Source organism: Coffea eugenioides, chromosome 6 (assembly GCF_003713205.1).
Source record: "Coffea eugenioides isolate CCC68of chromosome 6, Ceug_1.0, whole genome shotgun sequence".
NCBI classification, from domain to species: Eukaryota; Viridiplantae; Streptophyta; class Magnoliopsida; order Gentianales; family Rubiaceae; genus Coffea; species Coffea eugenioides.
In genome coordinates this window covers 31242005-31260950 of record NC_040040.1, presented here as the reverse complement: position 1 = coordinate 31260950, position 18946 = coordinate 31242005, and the positions used below count along the sequence as shown (strand labels likewise).

Genomic DNA, 18946 nt, shown 5'->3' with positions numbered 1-18946 from the left:
TGAACGGCCATAGAAGCAAAGAAAAGGGCAAAGTAAATCCAAAAAGATAAAGGAACATTGGAACTAGCAAACTAAGCACATGGATGAAGTAATATTCTGGAAGAATATTAGTTGACATTGTGATGAACAAAAATGCTGAAAGGACTTTTGACTTGTTATTAACGCGACCAAGTTCTTGGACTTGTCTTGCAATAAAATTCCAAAAGAATTTGGATTAAAAATCGGATAGCATAGAGCTAACAAGAAAAAGAATTGTATTGTAGCAAGTAGTGGGCTTTGCTATACATAAAATGCAGAAATGATTGTTCCCATTCCTTATCCTGAATCAAACTCTCGCACCAGTATACTTAAGTTGTTGCATTTCCACAGCTTTCTTGTTTAGGTAAGTTATTTTATTAAACCGTGACATCTGTTATGTGTAAGTATGACCCGTATACAATTCTTAGTATATCTGCACTTTCTATGATCATCATATTTTTGATGGTGTGACGAGGTTGAATATGGCAAAAACTAGGGTAGATTAAATGCATAAACATGTGATGTATCTTTTTTATTTTTCCTTGAAATAACATTTTAGAGGAGATAGTAATGCATTACTGGTTTAGGAATTACTACTGGGTATACGCATCAGTAAGGCATGACCTGTCACTTTAAAATGCTAGAAAGTCTACCTCTCAACATAGCATGTTAATCTCATGTTCTGAAGTAGAAGTGTTAAACATGAACTAAGTGTTGTACTCAAAGGAGTAAAACATGTTTATAACTGATGTTTTGGTTTGCGGGGCTTTTGTAACAGAAACATGTCCAGTGCAGCTCAAAAGATTTTGGTGATTCAAGATGCATCAGTGGAGCCTTGTGGTATTGAAACTGTCACATTTGCTCTCAGAAATTTTCCACTGAAAATTGGTGACAAGATCAGGCTTCTTCGAATTATTCAGCCATTCAGAACTGAAGCTACATGCTCTAGTACTGGATGCATGTTATTAGGTGAGAGTTCCTGCAGGTGTTTGAAAATCTCATTGTAGAAAATGAGCATGTGATGCAGTTTTGCTACTAGCATTAGTATTTCTTCCAAGGGGAATGCTTTTAGTTCTGTTATTGTATACTGAGTAGAATCACTGGTTATGGAAGAATCAATATAGGAACTCGGAAATTTCTAGCAAATGCAATACCCAGGATAATTGGTTGAGATGAAAATTTGATTTTCTTATATTCACTTTTGAGCCAGTTTAGTTCTCCGCTCCATTTTGACACGTCAAAGCTTAATTTCTTTTCTAAAATAGAGAAGGCCATTTTTGTTGTTCTGAAGTAAAAGTGAAAAACAAACAACTTTGGAGGAAGCGCGTATCTGCAATTTTTAGTGAAGTAGAAAATCTTTCATATATGTTTCCTGAAAATCTGATATCATGAAACTGCTTTAAGCTTTTTCAGCAGGGTCACAACATAGACTCGTACAGCAAAAATTTTACAGGTTCATGTTGTGTATTCTGATACAATTAATCATTCTCAGAATATTATGCATTTGGTGTCATGTATTCTTCGTGTTCCTTTAAAAATCTTAGTTCTTATGGTTCCCTTTTGTGTTTTCTGTGGTTTGCAGCAAGGAACAAAAGCAAACTGCACTCAAGTGCCACACATAGGAAGAAACAGAATGACATGATGAAAGAAATTCAATTGCAGAAAGAATCTTTAAACAGTGCAAAAATTACAGAAGTACGTATGCTGGCTGAACAGAAACAGGTACCTCTTCCTCGTGTAACTTTCATCTGTTGCATCACCACCACATTTAGTGTCCATGCATAAACATTTTGACTGCAGAACATATAACTAATTTTCTTTCCATTTTCTATGACTTCACCTATTTAGTCAAATCAATATCATGTCTTTTCCTGTCTTTCTGCCTATAAGAGAAGAAATGAAAATTGACAAGAACCGTAATCTCTCTGAGCTGCAATAGGCTGTGTTGCCATATAGATAACATACCATGAATATGGTTCGCAGTATAAATTGTCCTGTAAATGATGCAATTCAACGTGTGTAGGTAGAACTTGAACTAGCGGTGGATGCAGGCTCACTGAAGGAGATAGTAGTGGATACAGCCAAGAAATTTGAGGCCACCATGGTGATACTTGACAGGTAGTACCTTCTATCCCTCTATCACTTCTGCTAAAGGAAGCAAAAATGAAGATGGCCAAGATCATAAAAGATGATATTCGGATAAAAATCCTGGACAAGTAGTAACCTGAATTTCCTCCCTCTTTCCTTCATTGCAAGGAGGCCAGTATGCCAACTTTGATAAATAAATGTTGGTTTCAGGACTGAAATAAGAATTGGATACACAAGGTATAGATACCTTTCAGATCTTCAGATCAAAATCAGTTTATGGTATCAAGTCATAATAGCAGATATCCACTCAGCCCTGTCTCTTAATGCCATATGCTAGGAAATGGCATCTCACAAACATTTATGCCTCATTGAATTTCCTGTTCCATCCTCTTGGAAGAAAGTGATGTAAAATTCCCTTCATGAATCCTGAGCATCTGACACAATAATCTTAACTATGAATGTGGATGTTGAACTACAGAACTGAGTATTTTTTTGGTCTGTCTTTAATACCCAATGATCAATTTATCCACAACGTCTGAGACTAATGATAAATAAAGTAAAGGATCCACCAGAAACTTTGCTGGTTAGCCATTTTGTGATTAAAAGTTCAGATCTTCTGCACATGTTAATGGTCTTTCAATCGCAGCTGGATATTCCCAATCAGATAAAGCCATTGGTGTGACCTTAAATAGATTTTCTCAAGTATTATACTCCTAAACATTAGTTGAGATGAGCTCGATATGTTTGATTTGCAGGCCATCATGATTGTCATTAACCATGAATTTGGAGAAGAAATTTATAGTGTCATCCATGTCTGGAATAATCTCATAATTTCCATGTTTCTTCAAAATCAACAGGCACCTCAAAAAGTTTCAAAAGTACTTTCTGGACAATTTGTCTTGTGGAATATTGAGAATCAAACGTGATAACAGCATTAAGTATATGAGAGAACCCAAGGCAACTGAAGTTGGGCAAAGCAATAGGAACCAGAAAGCTTGTACAAGTAAGTCTCCAGCAACCACATTTTTTTAGTCTAAGAAGGTTTAATTGAACCTAAAATACAATGATAAAAAGAAGCAATTCACCCGAGGCAAATGCAGGGGGACAGCAAGAAGACATAACTGAGTGTTATCTCTGTTCATTATGCAAGACTAGAAGAGCAGAAATTGGACATACAAGGAAATTCAGTTACTGTGAGCTGCAATTTACTACGAGCAACTTTTCTGCAAAAAATTTATTAGCTGATCGCCGTTGGAAGTTCTATGAAGGTACGCTGAGTGATGGACAGAGGATTGTTATAAGGGAACACACTTCACCAACCATAGAAGAAAATGAGTTTATCGAACTGGTTCAGAAGCTGGGGAAGGCTAGACATGAAAATGTCGCCATGCTATTAGGATCATGTTCGGTAGGATCACACAGGCTACTGGTCTATGAATATATTTGTAATGGCTCCCTCAACCGACATCTATCAAGTAAAGTTACAATAACTTGAAATAGTTATTTGCTATTTTTAGTTTCAGTACAACTAATCAAGATAGATGTTCCTGCAGACAAAAGCTGTGAATTGACATGGGAAAGAAGAGTAAAGATAGCACTTGGAGCTGCAAAAGCATTAGAATATTTGCATAGTCTAAAGATTTATGGAATCATGAGGCCAAGCAACATCCTCTTAACCCATGACCACCAGCCCTTGGTAAGATTAGTTTGTTAAAAGGCAATGATTTGAACTATGCTTGATTGGCTGACAAGAACATGGCAATCTTTTATGCACTGTTCTTTTACTTTGGACAGCTGGTTAACTTTGGACTCGCAAAAAATCAGTACGAGTCCTCAAACCAATCATATGAAGCTAGGGTACTGAAGACTTTCGAATACATGGCACCAGAATGTGAAGAAAGTGGAATTTGCAAAAGTAAAGCAGATGTTTATTCCTTGGGAGTGGTTCTTCTAGAGTTGGTCACAGGTCGAAAGAGCATAGATGAAACTAATGGTCAGAGCTTCTTGAGATGGGTAGCCAGCCATTTTATTTCTCTTGCTATGTCACAGAGATTTTGTTCAAATCTTGAATTACCTGACAGCCAGCGGTGCACTATATTAGAAAAATGTTGTAATAGCTCTGTAGACCAGCAACCTTATCAGTGAACTTGTTTTCTTTTCTAACAGGCAAGACCACTATTGAGAGAAAAAAGGTTTCATGAGTTAATAGACCCTGCATTGCAAGATTCTCATGACCTTCACCAGCTCTATTGGATGGTACAGTTGACAGAAAAATGTTTGTGCTGGGATCCACATAGGAGATGCTCTATAAATAAGGTATAATTTCTAACCTAGAAGGTGATAAGATATTAGCCAGTTTCATGTCAACATGGAAAGTAACATATTAGCAGCCTAGAAAATTCGTGTTAAGTCCAAATACCTGAATAAAGAAGGTTAATGCCTAAATACCATAAATGTTGTTGCTCATGGTGAACTTCAGTCAGTCCTATTTCATATATGCGCCTTTTTTTAAAAGCCTTGTGTACCCTCTTAGCTGTTTAGGCTTTTTTTTTTTTTTAAGTGTAATGGATGTGCATGAATGTGGCTGCTCTTCTTCGTACGAATAAGTTGTAAATTCTGAATGACATTGGAGTCCATATAAATCAGGTCTCAAGCAGAATTTTGTATTTTGAGAAGTGCAAGGAGGCATGGAAGAATTCAAATAATCAAGTAATTCTATGGACGTTGTGGCATAGATTCTGAATAATTATCCTTGAATGAAGATGTACAGTAAAATGGCAAATGTTCGACCACGATATGGAAAATGATATAAGAAGCAGGTCCTCTAGAGTTGTTCAAACTTCTTCAAGATTTGAAATTAAAGTTGATCACACTTTGTGAAGTATTAGAGGGGGCACACTACGTGAGCTAGGGGGTTTTAGATTGGAAAGAGTGCATTGAGTATTACCTTCTGTAAGCAAGTTCGCCATGGGTAATATCCCTGGAATAACTTGCATTTGAGACACTACTTCTCTGATCAAGTTTAACTGAAATATCTGAGAACTTGAAAACTTGAAAAATGACTCCTTCATTTCAAGCTTAGACAACATTTTGAAACTGGATAGTTTCAGAAACATCAAAACCAAAATATCTGCTACAAACTTTGCATTGCAAAAGCTACATGCGGCAAGAAACTGCTCTAACCTAATGGTGTATTTGATGATTTGATCACAGGTAGTTGTGGCTTTGACATGCATAATTCAGGGATGTATAATGGAAGACTTGTCCCCCACTGAATCTGAGTTAGTGGAACAGATCCGGAGGTAATTCACACTATGCCCACAAAAAGTAGCAGCATCTTTGGAACTCTGATTTGTCTGTGCTAACATAGCTGGATACTGCTGTTAACAGTGAAACACGAGCTGCTCTTTACACATAGCTTCAAGGTTGACAATGGCTTTAAAGCTTGAAGGTAGCATTTCATGATGTCAGAGCGGCTGCCTCTGAAAGCTAATGTACCAGACGTTTCCCTGTTTTCAGTCATGATGGTTAAGATACTGTCATGTTTTCCTTTATGCAATTCAGTTCCGACTGACCTGCATTAAATCAAGTTCATTACTAGATTCAGGGCATTTATAAGGGCCTCCAATGTGGAGAACTGTTAAATTGAGTATTAATTGTTCCTCTTGTATTGTATGACCTCAAGGAGAACACTTACTAATCATGTGACTTGGAAGGAAATAATGAGATAGATTTCTAATGACAATAAGCATGAAAATCCGAGATCTGTAAATGAGATAGATTTCTAATGATAATACTAGTAGATTTTTAATGACAATGAGTAGTGGAAATTCTATGCTGTAAAATCAGGAAAAACTATTAATGCATATGATCTGTGGATACATTGTCCATTCCTCGTGAAGTTTACTAAATAATTAACAAGTGATCAAATACCATATGCGTAAATTTTTATCCGTACAATTCTGAAGTTGTTTTAACCCTAAAAGAAATCAATGAAATGAAAATCCACTTACTGAGGATGCTTCATTAGTGAGCAAAAATGAGCACAATATTATGCATATCTTTCATGAATTGGCTGACTCTTTTACTTGCTGGATCTCGGTGGTGATGGCAAGCACATCGAGACTCATAGTAAGAACAGTTCTAGACAAGCACAATGAAAGGACAGAGAAAGTTATTATGCATTTTGTAGCCACAAAATAAATGTGCTTCGTCTACTTTATTTTGTTGTCAGTAGTAATCAGAATACAACCTCAAAGTACAGTGGATCTAGAGGTAATGCAGCCACTAACCTTGTCATGCTACCATGGGAATCTGTACATAATCGATCTCTATCTTGGGGATCCTCTTTATCTTGTACCAATCTTCACCTTCTTCAACTCTGCATCTTTCTTTGATAATGGCACTTTCCAAAATGATTAGGATTTGGAGAGAAACTGGCAATCCTTGCTCTGGTAATGCTTGAAGTTTTGGGCAGTGGCTGATGTTCAAGTTATGGAGGAAACTCAGGTTGTGGAGTGATGGTAGACTAGTTAGTCTTGGGCAGTTTATAAAGGTGAGTTCTCGGAGGAGAGGCATATCGTGTCCATCTAATCCTTTCCATTCCATCAAATTTGGCATGTTTTGAAAGATTAGCAACTCTAAAGAAGGAAAACCTTTAGTAGGACCAAAGCCACAAAAATGATCGTCAATACTTGCTAAACTTGACAAATTTTCAATACAAAGATGCTTGAGGAGTGGAAGTTGCCCAAGAGATGGGAGGACAGAGCAGTATTGGCAGCTTCGGATGTGAATAGTTCTGAGCTTGAGCAGCGGACCACCTAGCCAACTAGGAAACATAAAGCCACCATAATTTGTTATTGCTAGCTCCTTGAGATTTGGATGTGGTTGAAGGCCAGCAAGTACTTCTTGTTGATCTATTCGATCACCAGAATAATTCCATTCCAACTGAAGACTTTCTAGGAATGGCTTCATGCATAAATTTGCCTCGTTTGCCTCCATCACACTGAGCACATTTTCCAGATTCGTAATGCAAATTGATCCCCTGAGGAATCTCATATTACCCAACTGTCCTATACCACATCCTTTACCTTTTCCAACGATGAATGCATTCATGGTTTGAAGATTGACTAAATTTCCAAGATCTGATGGCATGTAGTTCAACTGATGCTTTATATCCAGGTCAAGATGTCGTAGGTTAGTAAGCTTCTTCAAGTTTGCTGGAAGTTCAAGGAACTCAAAACAATTTTTTAGCACGAGGGTTTGTAAACCAAGGATGTTTGTGATGGATTCAGGTAAGTTTTGGATGTGATTCTCGGAGAGGTTAAGAAAGCGAAGATGTTTCAAGTATTCAATTGAATCAGGAATCTCATAGATGTCCATGCAACACAAGTCCAACGCTCTTAGGAAGCGTAGTTTCAAAAATAGCTCATAAGAAAGCTGCACAGTGCTTTTGCTGTTTCTGGGCATTAGCAACAATGTACGCAAGTTCTTACACCAAGTGGAGGGCTTTGACACTATCTGTTGCAGATTTGCATGACCCAGAGACATATGACGAGCATTGGCCAATGCTGGATGCCAATACGATATGTCCTCCGCCAAGCAAAAGCACGTATTAGCAGAAATTAACCTCGCCATACCGTGAACAAGGTCATGCATTTTGTACATTGATTGGTTGTACAGATTGACATGTGAAAATTGTAAAAATGACCTCCAAATCAGTTCATTGAAATAATCACTACCAACATCTTCCAGTCGCTTTCCTCCTCTAGGTTGGATGAACCCTTCTGCCATCCATAGCAGGACTAACTTGTCCCTTTCAAACTCATGATTCCTTGGAAATATGGAGCAATATGCAAAACATTTTTTCAAATGAGAAGGAAGAAAATGATAGCTAATCAGTAATGATGAAAAGATATCATTTTTCTCTTGTGGCAAGTCCCATAGCTCACTATTTAAGATGCATTCCCACTCCTCCTCATCGAATTGAAAATGAAGCATGCCCCCAAGACTTTGGGCTGCTAAAGGCAAGCCTCTGCATTTCTTTGCTATTTTTCTCCCCATTTCTTCCATATTCATATTCTCCTCAGGATCCTTATTTGCAAACGCCCTTTGTTTCATCAATTCCCAGCAGTCCTTATCATTCAAAACTTTCAGATGATATGCTGGAAATGTACCAAGAATTGATGCCACTACTGAACTCCTAGTGGTTACTACAACTTTGCTCCCTCTAAGTCCAACTCTAAAAGGGCAAGTCAAAGAATCCCAATCCCCATACTTCTCAGTCCAGTAGTCATCTAGCACTAGAAGAAACTTCCTTCCGGAGAGTAAACTCTGAAGCTTACACTGAATGGGATCTAGGTCTGACAACTTACATTTTTTACCTGTCAGGGATTCAATAATTGACTTGGTGATCCCGATAACATCAAAATTTACAGACACTGAAATCCACACTCTCAAGTCAAAGTTCTTTACTACTTGATTGTCATTGTAGACAATTTGTGCAAGGGTTGTCTTGCCAATACCCCCCATACCAACTAAAGGAATCACAGAGACATTGCTCCTATTGGCATTTGCTGTCAACAGCATCTTGACGATCTCATCTTTGTCCTTTTCTCTGCCAACTACAAACCCTTCATCCACCAGTGAACTAGTGCTTTTGGCAAAAAAATTGCTCGTAAGGCATGATTTAGCTGGTAATTTATATGACCCTAGTTCAGACATTTTAGTCAAGACAAGACTATCCATTTCAGTAGCAATATCTTCCAGTTCTTTCCTTATCTTTCCAATCTCATGGGGCATTGACAATTTAAAAGATGACAAAAGCATGTTACGCACCTGATAGCTTTCATTAGCTTCATTCAAATAATCAGCACCGACCTGCAAAAGATCCAGCGAAATTTCATCAAGTAGGTCCTCAGCACTGTATGAATGCTTCTCCAAATCAGCAGCCCACATCTTCCATGCTTCAGTGCTGCTGTGCTTCAGCAGGCTTTGCTGATTGTTCCCCACAATATCCAGAATAGCTCTAATCCTCTGGAGTGTTCTCTGCAGCCTTCTGATCTCATCATCAACTCCCAGAATCAGGCTTGTTTCTTTCACAGCAAAGTCGGTAATCCTCTCAAGGAGAACTTGCAAGGAAGCTTGTGCAATTCCAGCTTGAAATGCAGCTTCCATTGGTTAATTTGGTAGTAAATTGAAATATCCAACTACTTTTTATTGGTTTCCCTTTTCACTTTAAAAGGGTTTATCTTAACTCTCTTGATCATTGCACCATTTCCTTCATATTTATGCACGCTCTATTAGCCTGGAATTCAAATTTCCTGTTCCAAGTTGTCCATTTTCCGTGGTCAATGTAGACTTGGAATGGAATTCTTTGAACCATGCTTCTAGGGAAGTCAAGACAGTTATTCAGACGTTTCCTCCACGTTCACCAGATACTGAAATTCCACTGGCATTTAATATAATAATCTTTAGTTGCAAAATTAAAAACTAAGCTAAAAGGAAAGTAAATGAGCAGTCTACCGGCAAGCTACTGTATTATTACCTCAGATTATGGCAGAAAATGCCATGTTGGCATTGAAAGCCGCCATGCAATAATTGTTGTTTGACTGATAAGTTAGATTCCAATTTCTTCTGATAAAATATCTTCATTGTAACTAAACTAGGTACATGAACCATCAAGATTTCTATCCACAGTTCAAAGTTGCGGTCGCGGTTGCGGTCTCGGCCCGGACCGTTCCACATCAGTCTCAGTCCACACTGAAAAAAAAAATTCTTTTACCTGATATTAAACATCTCAACTGGGATGCGTTTGGATTGAATGTCACGGATGTTACCAATATTGGTAGAACAGATGTATGTTAAAACTGTTAGTGTCAAAGTCAGGAAAGGTACATCTGATCATGATAATACCATCAATAGGCTCTACCTTTTTCAGTTTGTCTAGATAATTCGAAATCCACAATGTCAAATCTTTCACATTTGTTTAGACTGCTGTAGATTTATTGTTCTTCAACAGTTAATTTAAGTAACAAAGGACTCCTTGGCCACGATCAAGCAAAATTTCAAGATCTGGGTAAGACTTATACTCTGTGTTCTAGGTGCAAGAATTAGAGTCATATTCCCCCTATTAGCAGTTAGAATCCTTCCTGAAATACCAAATTATTCAATTCAAGCCAACCTATTCAGTTTTCTCATATTGTTTGATTAACGATTTCACGCAGTCAAGCTGGTTTGCTCATTGCCCCTTTCACCTGAAATTTCCGTGCTGGATGTCAGTCTCACGATCTACCAGAGAATGCAAATTCTGATACAGATCTTTGGTGGAACATCTGACAAATATGTGAACCCATCTAGGACCCAAATATTTGCGAGATCCATCTGTGGACCCTTAGAGACCACCAGTACAACAAAACATGAAGCAATGGATATCATTCACACCCTGTGAAAATCAAGACCTTTGTGGATCAGCCAGATAGGACGAAATACCAAGAATCTTTAAATCATGATTAAGTCCATCATATACTTTTTCCATCCATCAGAGGCAAGCTTGCTTAGGAAAATATATGACCAACAAATATGTTATAGCACATATACTTTTTTTTTGCCATAATTTTTTTTTAATTTTACTAAGAGGAATTAGAATTTTCACCAGCAATTTTCAGTGTATCTTGCGAGTCAATTAGTGCACCAAATATATGGGAAATGATTTAGTTTCCACAAAGGCATTAAAAATAAAGTAAAATTTGCAAAACTCAAACTTTGCCCCTACGTCAGGGGCACTAAACCAAAGGAAGGGCAAAGTCGTGGTCAATTCCTCTATTCTCAGTCTTCGACAATCTTTTTCATTTTTCAAACTAAATGATTATCATGCTTTAAACAGAAGTTGTTGAATGAAGACTAAGAAAAAATCGAGCTGAGTTTTGTCTTCAATTTTAAATAAGATTTTCTAGAAATCCGAATTCCTCTACTAACAGCAACACTAAATAACTATAATTGCCCTCTTCAAGTATTAATCTTCCCATACTCAAGAATCAATCCAACGGAGCTCCACCTGAAGATGTTATCCACAACTCTGTTGCTGAAATCAACAGAACTGGAAAAAACAGGCCTGATTGAGAAAGATGAGGAAGTTACGCTCTACAAAATTCGCCACCGTGCCAGTGGACAGCTCCACACTTTAACAGTTTTACATGGCAGCCACAACGAATCCATCTGGAGAGATATTCGACAGGAGTTTGGGATCATCCAGGGCCTGGATCATCCCAATGTACTCAAGTGCTATGAAATTTCTGCTCAAAATGATGGTATTCATGTTTTAAGCGAATCCATTGCCAGCAAATCCCTCCGAGGCTCACATATCGCTGATGAATCCTCTCTCAGTGATCTCACACGTCAAGTTTTGGAGGCGTTGTACCATCTCCATCAGAGAAAGATTGTGCATGGAGAAATCAGGCCTTCAAGAATATTCTTCGCCAGTACTAAACTGGGATGCGTCAAAATTGTGTATTTCGGGCGAATTTTGCAGCTTCTTAGGCCATCAGATGAAAGGCATCTTCATCCTGAGAGGACAAACTCGCTCGATGGCTTTGCAGGGGATTTATGGAGCCTTGGGTTATGCATTCTTGAGCTGTATTTGGGCTCATTTCCTCTTGACACAGAAATTTCTGCTTTAAAGCTAAGTCATATTTGTGATCTCTCAACAGCATCAGCTGAGTTCAGGGACTTCATCTCTTGTTGTTTGCAGAAAGATATGGCAAAAAGATGGACCGCTGAGCAGCTTCTTCATCATCCTTTCATTTTACAGAATTCAACTGGCAGCAATCTCAAGGTTTGTTTCTACTAATCAGTTTGTAAACTATGCCATCATAAACATATTGCTTACGTTTTTTAAACTGAATTTAATTCTTGTTTGATTTTCTGAAGAATTTTTTAAGGATTTTTTTTTTAATTTTTAAAAAGGGAAAATGTAAGGGGAATTCTTGCACAAATTTTAAAAGATAAAATTCAGGAGAATTTGGAGAATTTTTTTTTTAAAAATTTTTGCTGAGCTTCTCTTTTTATCTTTCACGAGAAACAAATATGTATAATAGGTAACATTAATTTCCATCACACTTGTTTAAGGAAAATAATTCTTATTTTATTGACAGCAATATAAGAAAAGGAATGGAAACACACAACTATCAAAAGAAGATCTCCCTTCCAAAAAATTTTTCCATCTATTTAAAAAAAATTCTAGTAGAGGAGTACCGGGATTTAAGAAGTTATATTAGGCTGGTTTATTGCATATATAATGAATTGATTTTACACTCCAAATATAAGAAACTATTTACAATTATTCAAAGAGAAGTGTAATTTTATTCCTTTATGCATTTTTCAAGAAAATCATTATACTTATTCAAAGAAAGTCATAATTTTATTCTTTTATGCAATTTTCACTCTTATTTTATAAGCGGGAGGTTTTGAATCAAAGACCTCTTATTTATAATCCCTCCCACCTTACTAGCCAATACTCTCCTCTTATTTGGAATCCTCCCCCTATTCCTTTACGCTTGAGTGCTACTTCCAATATTGAAAAATTGATCCTTAACAATTTGAATCCACGAAAGTTCACAGGACTTGCATACTTCACCAATCCTCAATTGTATTTGATTGGCACAATCTCATCAATGTAAAAGATCAAATGTGTCGAAAATGAAAAATAAAGTAATGAATTGAAAATATCGCAAACAAAAATTTCGAGTTACCTTAATTAGGCCTTAGGATTTCGGAATATCGGTATGGAACTTGAGTCTCTAATTCCGCATAAGTACCTAATCATGCTAGCTAGTGACTGTAAGTAGTTCTAGATAATAAAAATTTGGAGTTCAAGAAAAGATATTTTCATCATCCAAAAAAGAAAAAAAAAAACACAAGACATTATCAATGTACATTCACGAGATCAATAATATGTGTTGCATTATTGACTTTGCTTGAAGAAAAAGGGTACCAATAAGCGTGGTCGTTGGGTAATGAAATAAGAGGAAACTGTTTTCATCAATTCTGACTCTCGCTTTTGCAGTTGTCACTTTCTTTATAGGGTACCAATAAGCGTGGTCGTTGGGTAATAAAATAGGAGGAAACTGTTTTCATCAATTCTGACTCTCGCTTTTGCAGTTGTCACTTTCTTTATAGGCTGTTTTCCATTTCTTAATTTCTGGCTTGTTTTGAAAATCACTTGTCTCTAATTCTTCCCTTTAAGAAAAGACAAAATTGTGGCCCTTTAGACCATTAATGAAATGACGACTAAGAAGAGAGCAGTATAAAAAGTCAAATAAATAATTCTTGTCACTCTTGTTTTGCTGAACTCTTAGTTTTGTCAATGACGATGTAGTAGCATAAATATTTTACTTCTTCAGTTTGCAATTATTATTTTTTAGTTATTTATTGTAAGACCAATTAAATATATCAAAACATTTGAATAACATAGTTAGACTGAACACAAAATTCGTCAAAATTGGTTTTTGATTCTCAGAAGTTACATTCACTATCATTTGACTTTTTGACCATTAAATTCCACTAGTTCTTTTTTTTTTTTCCCTTCAATTTGAAGAACCAGATTCCACTAGTTAAGATTTATTGGTCAATTGAAAAGCTTCTAAGACTCCATAGTAGGAAAAGAAGAAATCATCAATGATTTTCTGAACAGCTTACCATAGATCAAACAGGGAAACTTTGTGACAGAGAATTTCAAATCATATAGTTTAATTAACAAAATCTCCTTTCCAAGGAAAAAGTTACAACTAGAAGTGGCAAAATGGAACCACTGAGCTTGGCTCAGTGGCCACCAGGGAGGGTTTTAAGTCCCTCCTTGGGCTGTAGGTGAGGGTTCAAATCCCATCTGCAGAAAAAAAAAAATTCCAAGAGTTGTGTCAAAAACACTCCTTTGATCTAGTAAGGTCTGTGTTCCTGCTAGCCCCAAACACAGTCTCTTTAGGTTCCCCCTCCCCTCTAGTCTAGGATAGATAGGCTATACAATAGTTATCGTCTCTGAAAAAAAAAAGTGACAAAATGGATATATGGATAGTGGATCAAATTGATCCAATCCAATTAAAACCATTTAATAAATGGATCTAAATGGATGCCATTTAAATGAATAGTGTAAAACCATGATCCATCCATTTATCCATTTACTCTCTCAAGTCCTAAATTTAAGATCCAAATATTTTTTTTTTAAAAATACAGATATCCAAGGTTCTATCCTTAAATCACCTAAAAACCTTTTGGTAATAACAAATGCTTGTGCTATTACTCTATTTCAATTCTTCATAAAGTAGTTTCAAATTATTTTAGTTCCAAGAAAATCTAACTACTGTGGTCAATTTAACCTTTCATCATTACTTCAAGTATCATTTTGTAAAGTAATAAACAATTAAGGACTTGGCTACATTATTATAACTTTTAGGTGAATTGAATATGGCTTTATAGTGGAAAGAAGTTTACTTTTCCAATTTTTTGCACTCCTATTCAAGAGGAATGCCCTGAATAGAAATAGAGTTCCAATAAGAGATCTTATGTTATTTAACAAGTAAAATATTTTCATCACATGAGCATATAGTACCTAGAAATGTATGAAAATCCTTATTATACCATTGATATACAAGCTACCTTATATTTACTTAGCAAATTAGTTTTTATTTTTTAGAGGGTTGGGTTGGATGATAAGGAGAGAGGAATTGTAAGTAGGAGATTCTGGATTTAAGACCTTCCACTTATTAAAAAAAAAAAAAAGAAGGTGTCACTTATATATCTTAACCAATGTCACGGGAACACTTGTTAGAAAAATCCTTTTTATAAATAAAAGAATAAAAGAATAAAAAATTACTTTGACACTAAATGACGCATTCTACCTTTTTTTTTACTTTAGAATGTGCAAGTTTGTGATCATTACTATATGAGAGTTTAATTAAAAAAAAAAAGAGTAGAGACTAAAATATAATTTTAAAAAGGATGGAAGAAGTCTAGGAACTAGAAGCGAATAAAATACAATTAATGCTATTGGCAACTTGGTATATAAGGCAGTTATGAAGGAAAAATAGATGATCCCACAAAATTCCATCCCACTTTTTTTTTATAAATATTTTCAATCACAATGTGTGTTTTCTCTTTTTTAAATTAAGGGGATATGTGTGGATGACATGAATAATCCATTTAAATCCACTAACATAACTGGGTTTGGATGGTTATCCATTTAAAACCATTGAATTTTTATGGATCATCCAAATCCATTTAAGGTTGGTTTATATGGATGGATTGGTGGATATTAATCCATTTTGCCCGCTGCTAGTTACAACAATCATAAAGCAATTTTGTATATAATTAAATTGACAATAGAAAAAGTTACTCTACTATATCTTTTTCTCTAAGTGTGTCTGTTGTACACCAATTGAAACTGTAATAACTAATAGACAAAGACACTTTTACCATACTTTGGAAAATTAAAGGAAATAAATATTGAAATTTTTTTCATTTCATAAGTTTATAAGATTGAAGCAAAAATTTGATAGGGGAGGAGGAACCTAAGAATTTTGGTTGATGAATTTAGAATAGTAGGAAATAACCATGGGAACCGTATTTACTAGTAGGTATAATGAAAGGGGCATTGAGCCACTAAGATCCTTATGTTTGATGTTACACAAATTTCCTGCATATTTATTGAGATCATTGTGATTTTCAATTATTTTCTTCCAAATAGTCTCAAAATTATGCCCAATTTTGCATTAGTCACTCCATATCAGTAAATTGCTTTAAAGGACCTTGTCCATCGAAAAATTCAGCCTCGCCCTACTTAATTATGATAAAATTCTGGAAGCCTAGTATATAACTTTTACCCAAATCATACTTGTTGTAGATAGTAGAAGTACAAAATTTTGGTTTGTTACGCTTTAACGAACAGGGAGGCTGCAGCAACTTTGAGTTTTTGGCTAATTATTCCTATGTTATGCATGAGAATCTTTGCTAATAACATTTGTTCTTCTTGCTTTAGTGTTGGTTTGAACTGAAAGATACAATTGATTCATGTGGAGTCTTAGAACAGATGCATGCATAGGAACATGTAAGCTTCAAAATCTAAAGTACATCTGCATGTCTTCCTGGTTGAATATTACAAGTTAAAGATAGTGCAGTTCGTTTAGAGACTTTTCAAAGGATAACAATGGACTAATATTCTTCTGGTACATTATTACATTGTCTTTGTGCAATTCTGAAATTGTGCTAGTGATTGAAAAATTCAGTACTGAAATTGCAACAGGGAGACTTAATGGAAGAAAAGACAAAACTCCAACAGCCCTTTTTGTCTTCATCATCCTCATTTTCTTCTTCCATGACTTCCAAAGGAATCAAGCTGTCTGAAAGTGCATTGCAGTTGTCCCGGGAGCCTGAGAATCACCAAAATGGTAAGATAGAAGTGACAGCAGCAGTTGATGAGGGGAAGTCAGCCCAAAAAAATATTGGAAGTAACAAAAGGAGACCAGGGGAATTCAAGAGGAGCATATCAGACCAGTCACTTCTGGTCCAAAGGTGTGCTAAAAGGAAGCGGCTTAAAGCAAAGGCTGATTTGCATGAGATGCCCAAGGAACTAGGTGTCACATATAAGAACAATGCATCAGACAAGAAAGAAGAGAGAATAAGCGATTATTCGAGCACTGAATCTGAAGAACTAGAATTCAGACTGGAGAACAGAATGCACTTCTTGGAAGGGGCAGAAGATTCAAGGAGAATAATGCAAGGTGCAGATTTTGAGTTTGAGAGTTTACCTGAACATGTTAGAAGGTGTATGCAGTATTGTTCCTTGTTTCCAACAAGCTATGAGTTGGAGAAAGATCAGTTAGTCCAATTATGGATTGCAGAAGAGTTGATTGATATTGAACTTACAGACAGGATGGAGAATGATGGAAAGGTATGCTTTGATATTTTAGCAAGCAAGGGGTTCATAGTTCCTTCCAGCTATGACAATCTTCATCGCAAGCAGAAGTACAAAGTGAATGAATCTAAAATTTCGTGCTGGTGCCAAAAAGGAGTGCTATCCAGGGGTCACTATCTGAGAATTGAGGATCAACTAAGTGTCCCCACTGAAATGCCACTTCACTTGTCTTTGGACATGGAGGAGTTTGATTCACTGACATTTGAGACTCTAAAATGTTTCAAAGACCTACACACACTATTATTACTTGGTGATTATGGCTCCTCAATCAAGGAAATACCTCGTGATCTTTTCCTTTGCCTAAAGAGCTTATTTACTTTAGATTTGAGCAGAACTCAGATATCAGAATTACCAAGTTCTGTTGGGTGTTTGGAGTCACTACATTATCTTGACCTCTCATATACACCTATCAAAAATTTGCCTGAATCCGTTGGTTCTCTTTACAGTTTGCAGACACTAAATCTTCGAGGTTGTTTTGCTCTTCATGCAGTGCCTGAGGGAATAAGTGAGTTGATCAATCTTAGGCATTTTGAATTGGATATAATCCGCCAATTAAACTGCATGCCCAGAAACATGGGGAATCTCAGAAGTCTTCAAACTTTAAAGGCATTTATGGTTGGAAGAGATGATGGATGCAACATTGGAGAGCTCAGGAATCTGAACAATATTGCTGGATCACTCTGCATTGCAAGGCTTGAAAATGTTGCGAACATCGATGAAGCTACCAAAGCTGGTTTAAGTATGAAGCAGTACTTAAAAAAGCTCGAATTGAGATGGGGAGATCACAGGTTTGATGAGGCTTCACCAGAAGAGGAAGTCTTGGAATGTCTGCAGCCACATAATAGCATCGAAGAGTTACAGATACAATTTTACAAGGGTAAATTCTTTCCAAGCTGGATTGGCAACCCATTGTTTGCTAATGTTGTCAGCATTACCCTCTACAAGTGCGTAGAATGTCAAGTTTTGCCCTCTGTCGGGAAATTGCCCTCACTCAAATATCTGAATATTGTTGGATTGAATGGTGTGCGAGATACAAATGGCCTGTTTTGTAGGAATGTTACAACTGGAAGCCAAATATTGTTTCCAAAGTTGGAGAAACTGACACTTGACAACATGCCTAACCTTCAACAGTTCACTGGAGCAGAAAATGGTGACTTCCCAAGCCTAGTTCAGGTTTATATAAGATACTGCCCAAACCTTTTTGAGATCTCATCCGTTTTCCATCTCAAAGTCCTCCAATATCTCGAGATAAGCTACTGCATTAAGCTGCAGTCTGTGCCTGAAGGAGGTTTGCCAGCTTCAATTGAATCACTGGTAATTACAGGTTGCCCTGGTATAAAAGAACGGTGCAATAAGAATGGAGGAGAAGACTGGTACAAGATAGCCCACATTCCTAGCATATGGATTGATTATGAACAAATATCTCGAAATATAGTTTCTGCTGTTCACAGTGTAAAACACGAAAATGAAAGTCATTTTGTCAATGAATGATTTCCATGCAATAAAGCTGAACCTGCAAGTAATATAATCTTTATATCCATGCATTTAGTTAAACTAGCTTGAGATATTCGATCTATCTATAAACCTGCCAAACTAAGTTACCAATAGTTTCCCTGTTTAAGTCTTTCATCCTTTTAAAACCTCAGCCTCTAGATTTTAGGATTGCAAATAGATTCACAGCATCTCAAAACTAATCTTGGTCCATTTTGAGGGGAACTTGAGTACCACAACTATCCACAGAATCCAATTCCACACAGATACTATGTTGAAGAAGAAATTTTTGCACTCGATAAGTCAGTGCACTCAGGATAAGATATCTGATCCTTGCTGTACATTTCCAACAGATTCTATCAACTTTGCCATTTTTGTAAAGCATCA

General features: G+C 36.4%; 3 protein-coding genes across 6 annotated transcripts; 2 read left to right on the top strand and 1 right to left on the bottom strand.

Moving 5' to 3' along the window:
• Nucleotides 1-800: 800 nt before the first annotated feature.
• LOC113774056 (interleukin-1 receptor-associated kinase 4-like) lies at nucleotides 801-5524 on the top strand. The gene is made up of 10 exons (XM_027318631.1): nucleotides 801-987; nucleotides 1601-1740; nucleotides 2042-2136; nucleotides 2964-3109; nucleotides 3624-3802; nucleotides 3901-4119; nucleotides 4273-4362; nucleotides 4753-4815; nucleotides 5320-5408; nucleotides 5497-5524. The coding sequence occupies exons 1-10, from the start codon at nucleotides 801-803 to the stop codon at nucleotides 5522-5524; spliced, it is 1236 nt and encodes a 411-aa protein (XP_027174432.1).
• Nucleotides 5183-8678, bottom strand: LOC113775717 (putative disease resistance RPP13-like protein 1). 4 transcript variants are annotated; one of them, XR_003468923.1, is made up of 3 exons: nucleotides 6399-8678; nucleotides 6120-6249; nucleotides 5183-5681 (listed from the first exon to the last, which is right to left on the bottom strand). XR_003468923.1 is itself a non-coding variant. In XM_027320707.1 (2 exons), the coding sequence occupies exon 1, from the start codon at nucleotides 8635-8637 to the stop codon at nucleotides 6403-6405; it is 2235 nt and encodes a 744-aa protein (XP_027176508.1). In that variant the 5' UTR covers nucleotides 8638-8678; the 3' UTR covers nucleotides 5183-5681; nucleotides 6399-6402. The 4 variants fall into 4 exon arrangements, 3 of the variants coding, with proteins under 3 accessions (XP_027176508.1, XP_027176507.1, XP_027176506.1); XM_027320707.1 differs by lacking the exon at nucleotides 6120-6249; XM_027320706.1 differs by lacking the exon at nucleotides 6120-6249 and having other exon boundaries at nucleotides 5183-5615.
• A 2489-nt stretch (nucleotides 8679-11167) lies between these two features.
• On the top strand, nucleotides 11168-18559 carry LOC113774055. Its single transcript, XM_027318629.1, has 2 exons — nucleotides 11168-11938; nucleotides 16397-18559. Exons 1-2 carry the CDS (start codon nucleotides 11168-11170, stop codon nucleotides 18557-18559), a joined length of 2934 nt encoding a protein of 977 aa, XP_027174430.1.
• Nucleotides 18560-18946: the final 387 nt, after the last annotated feature.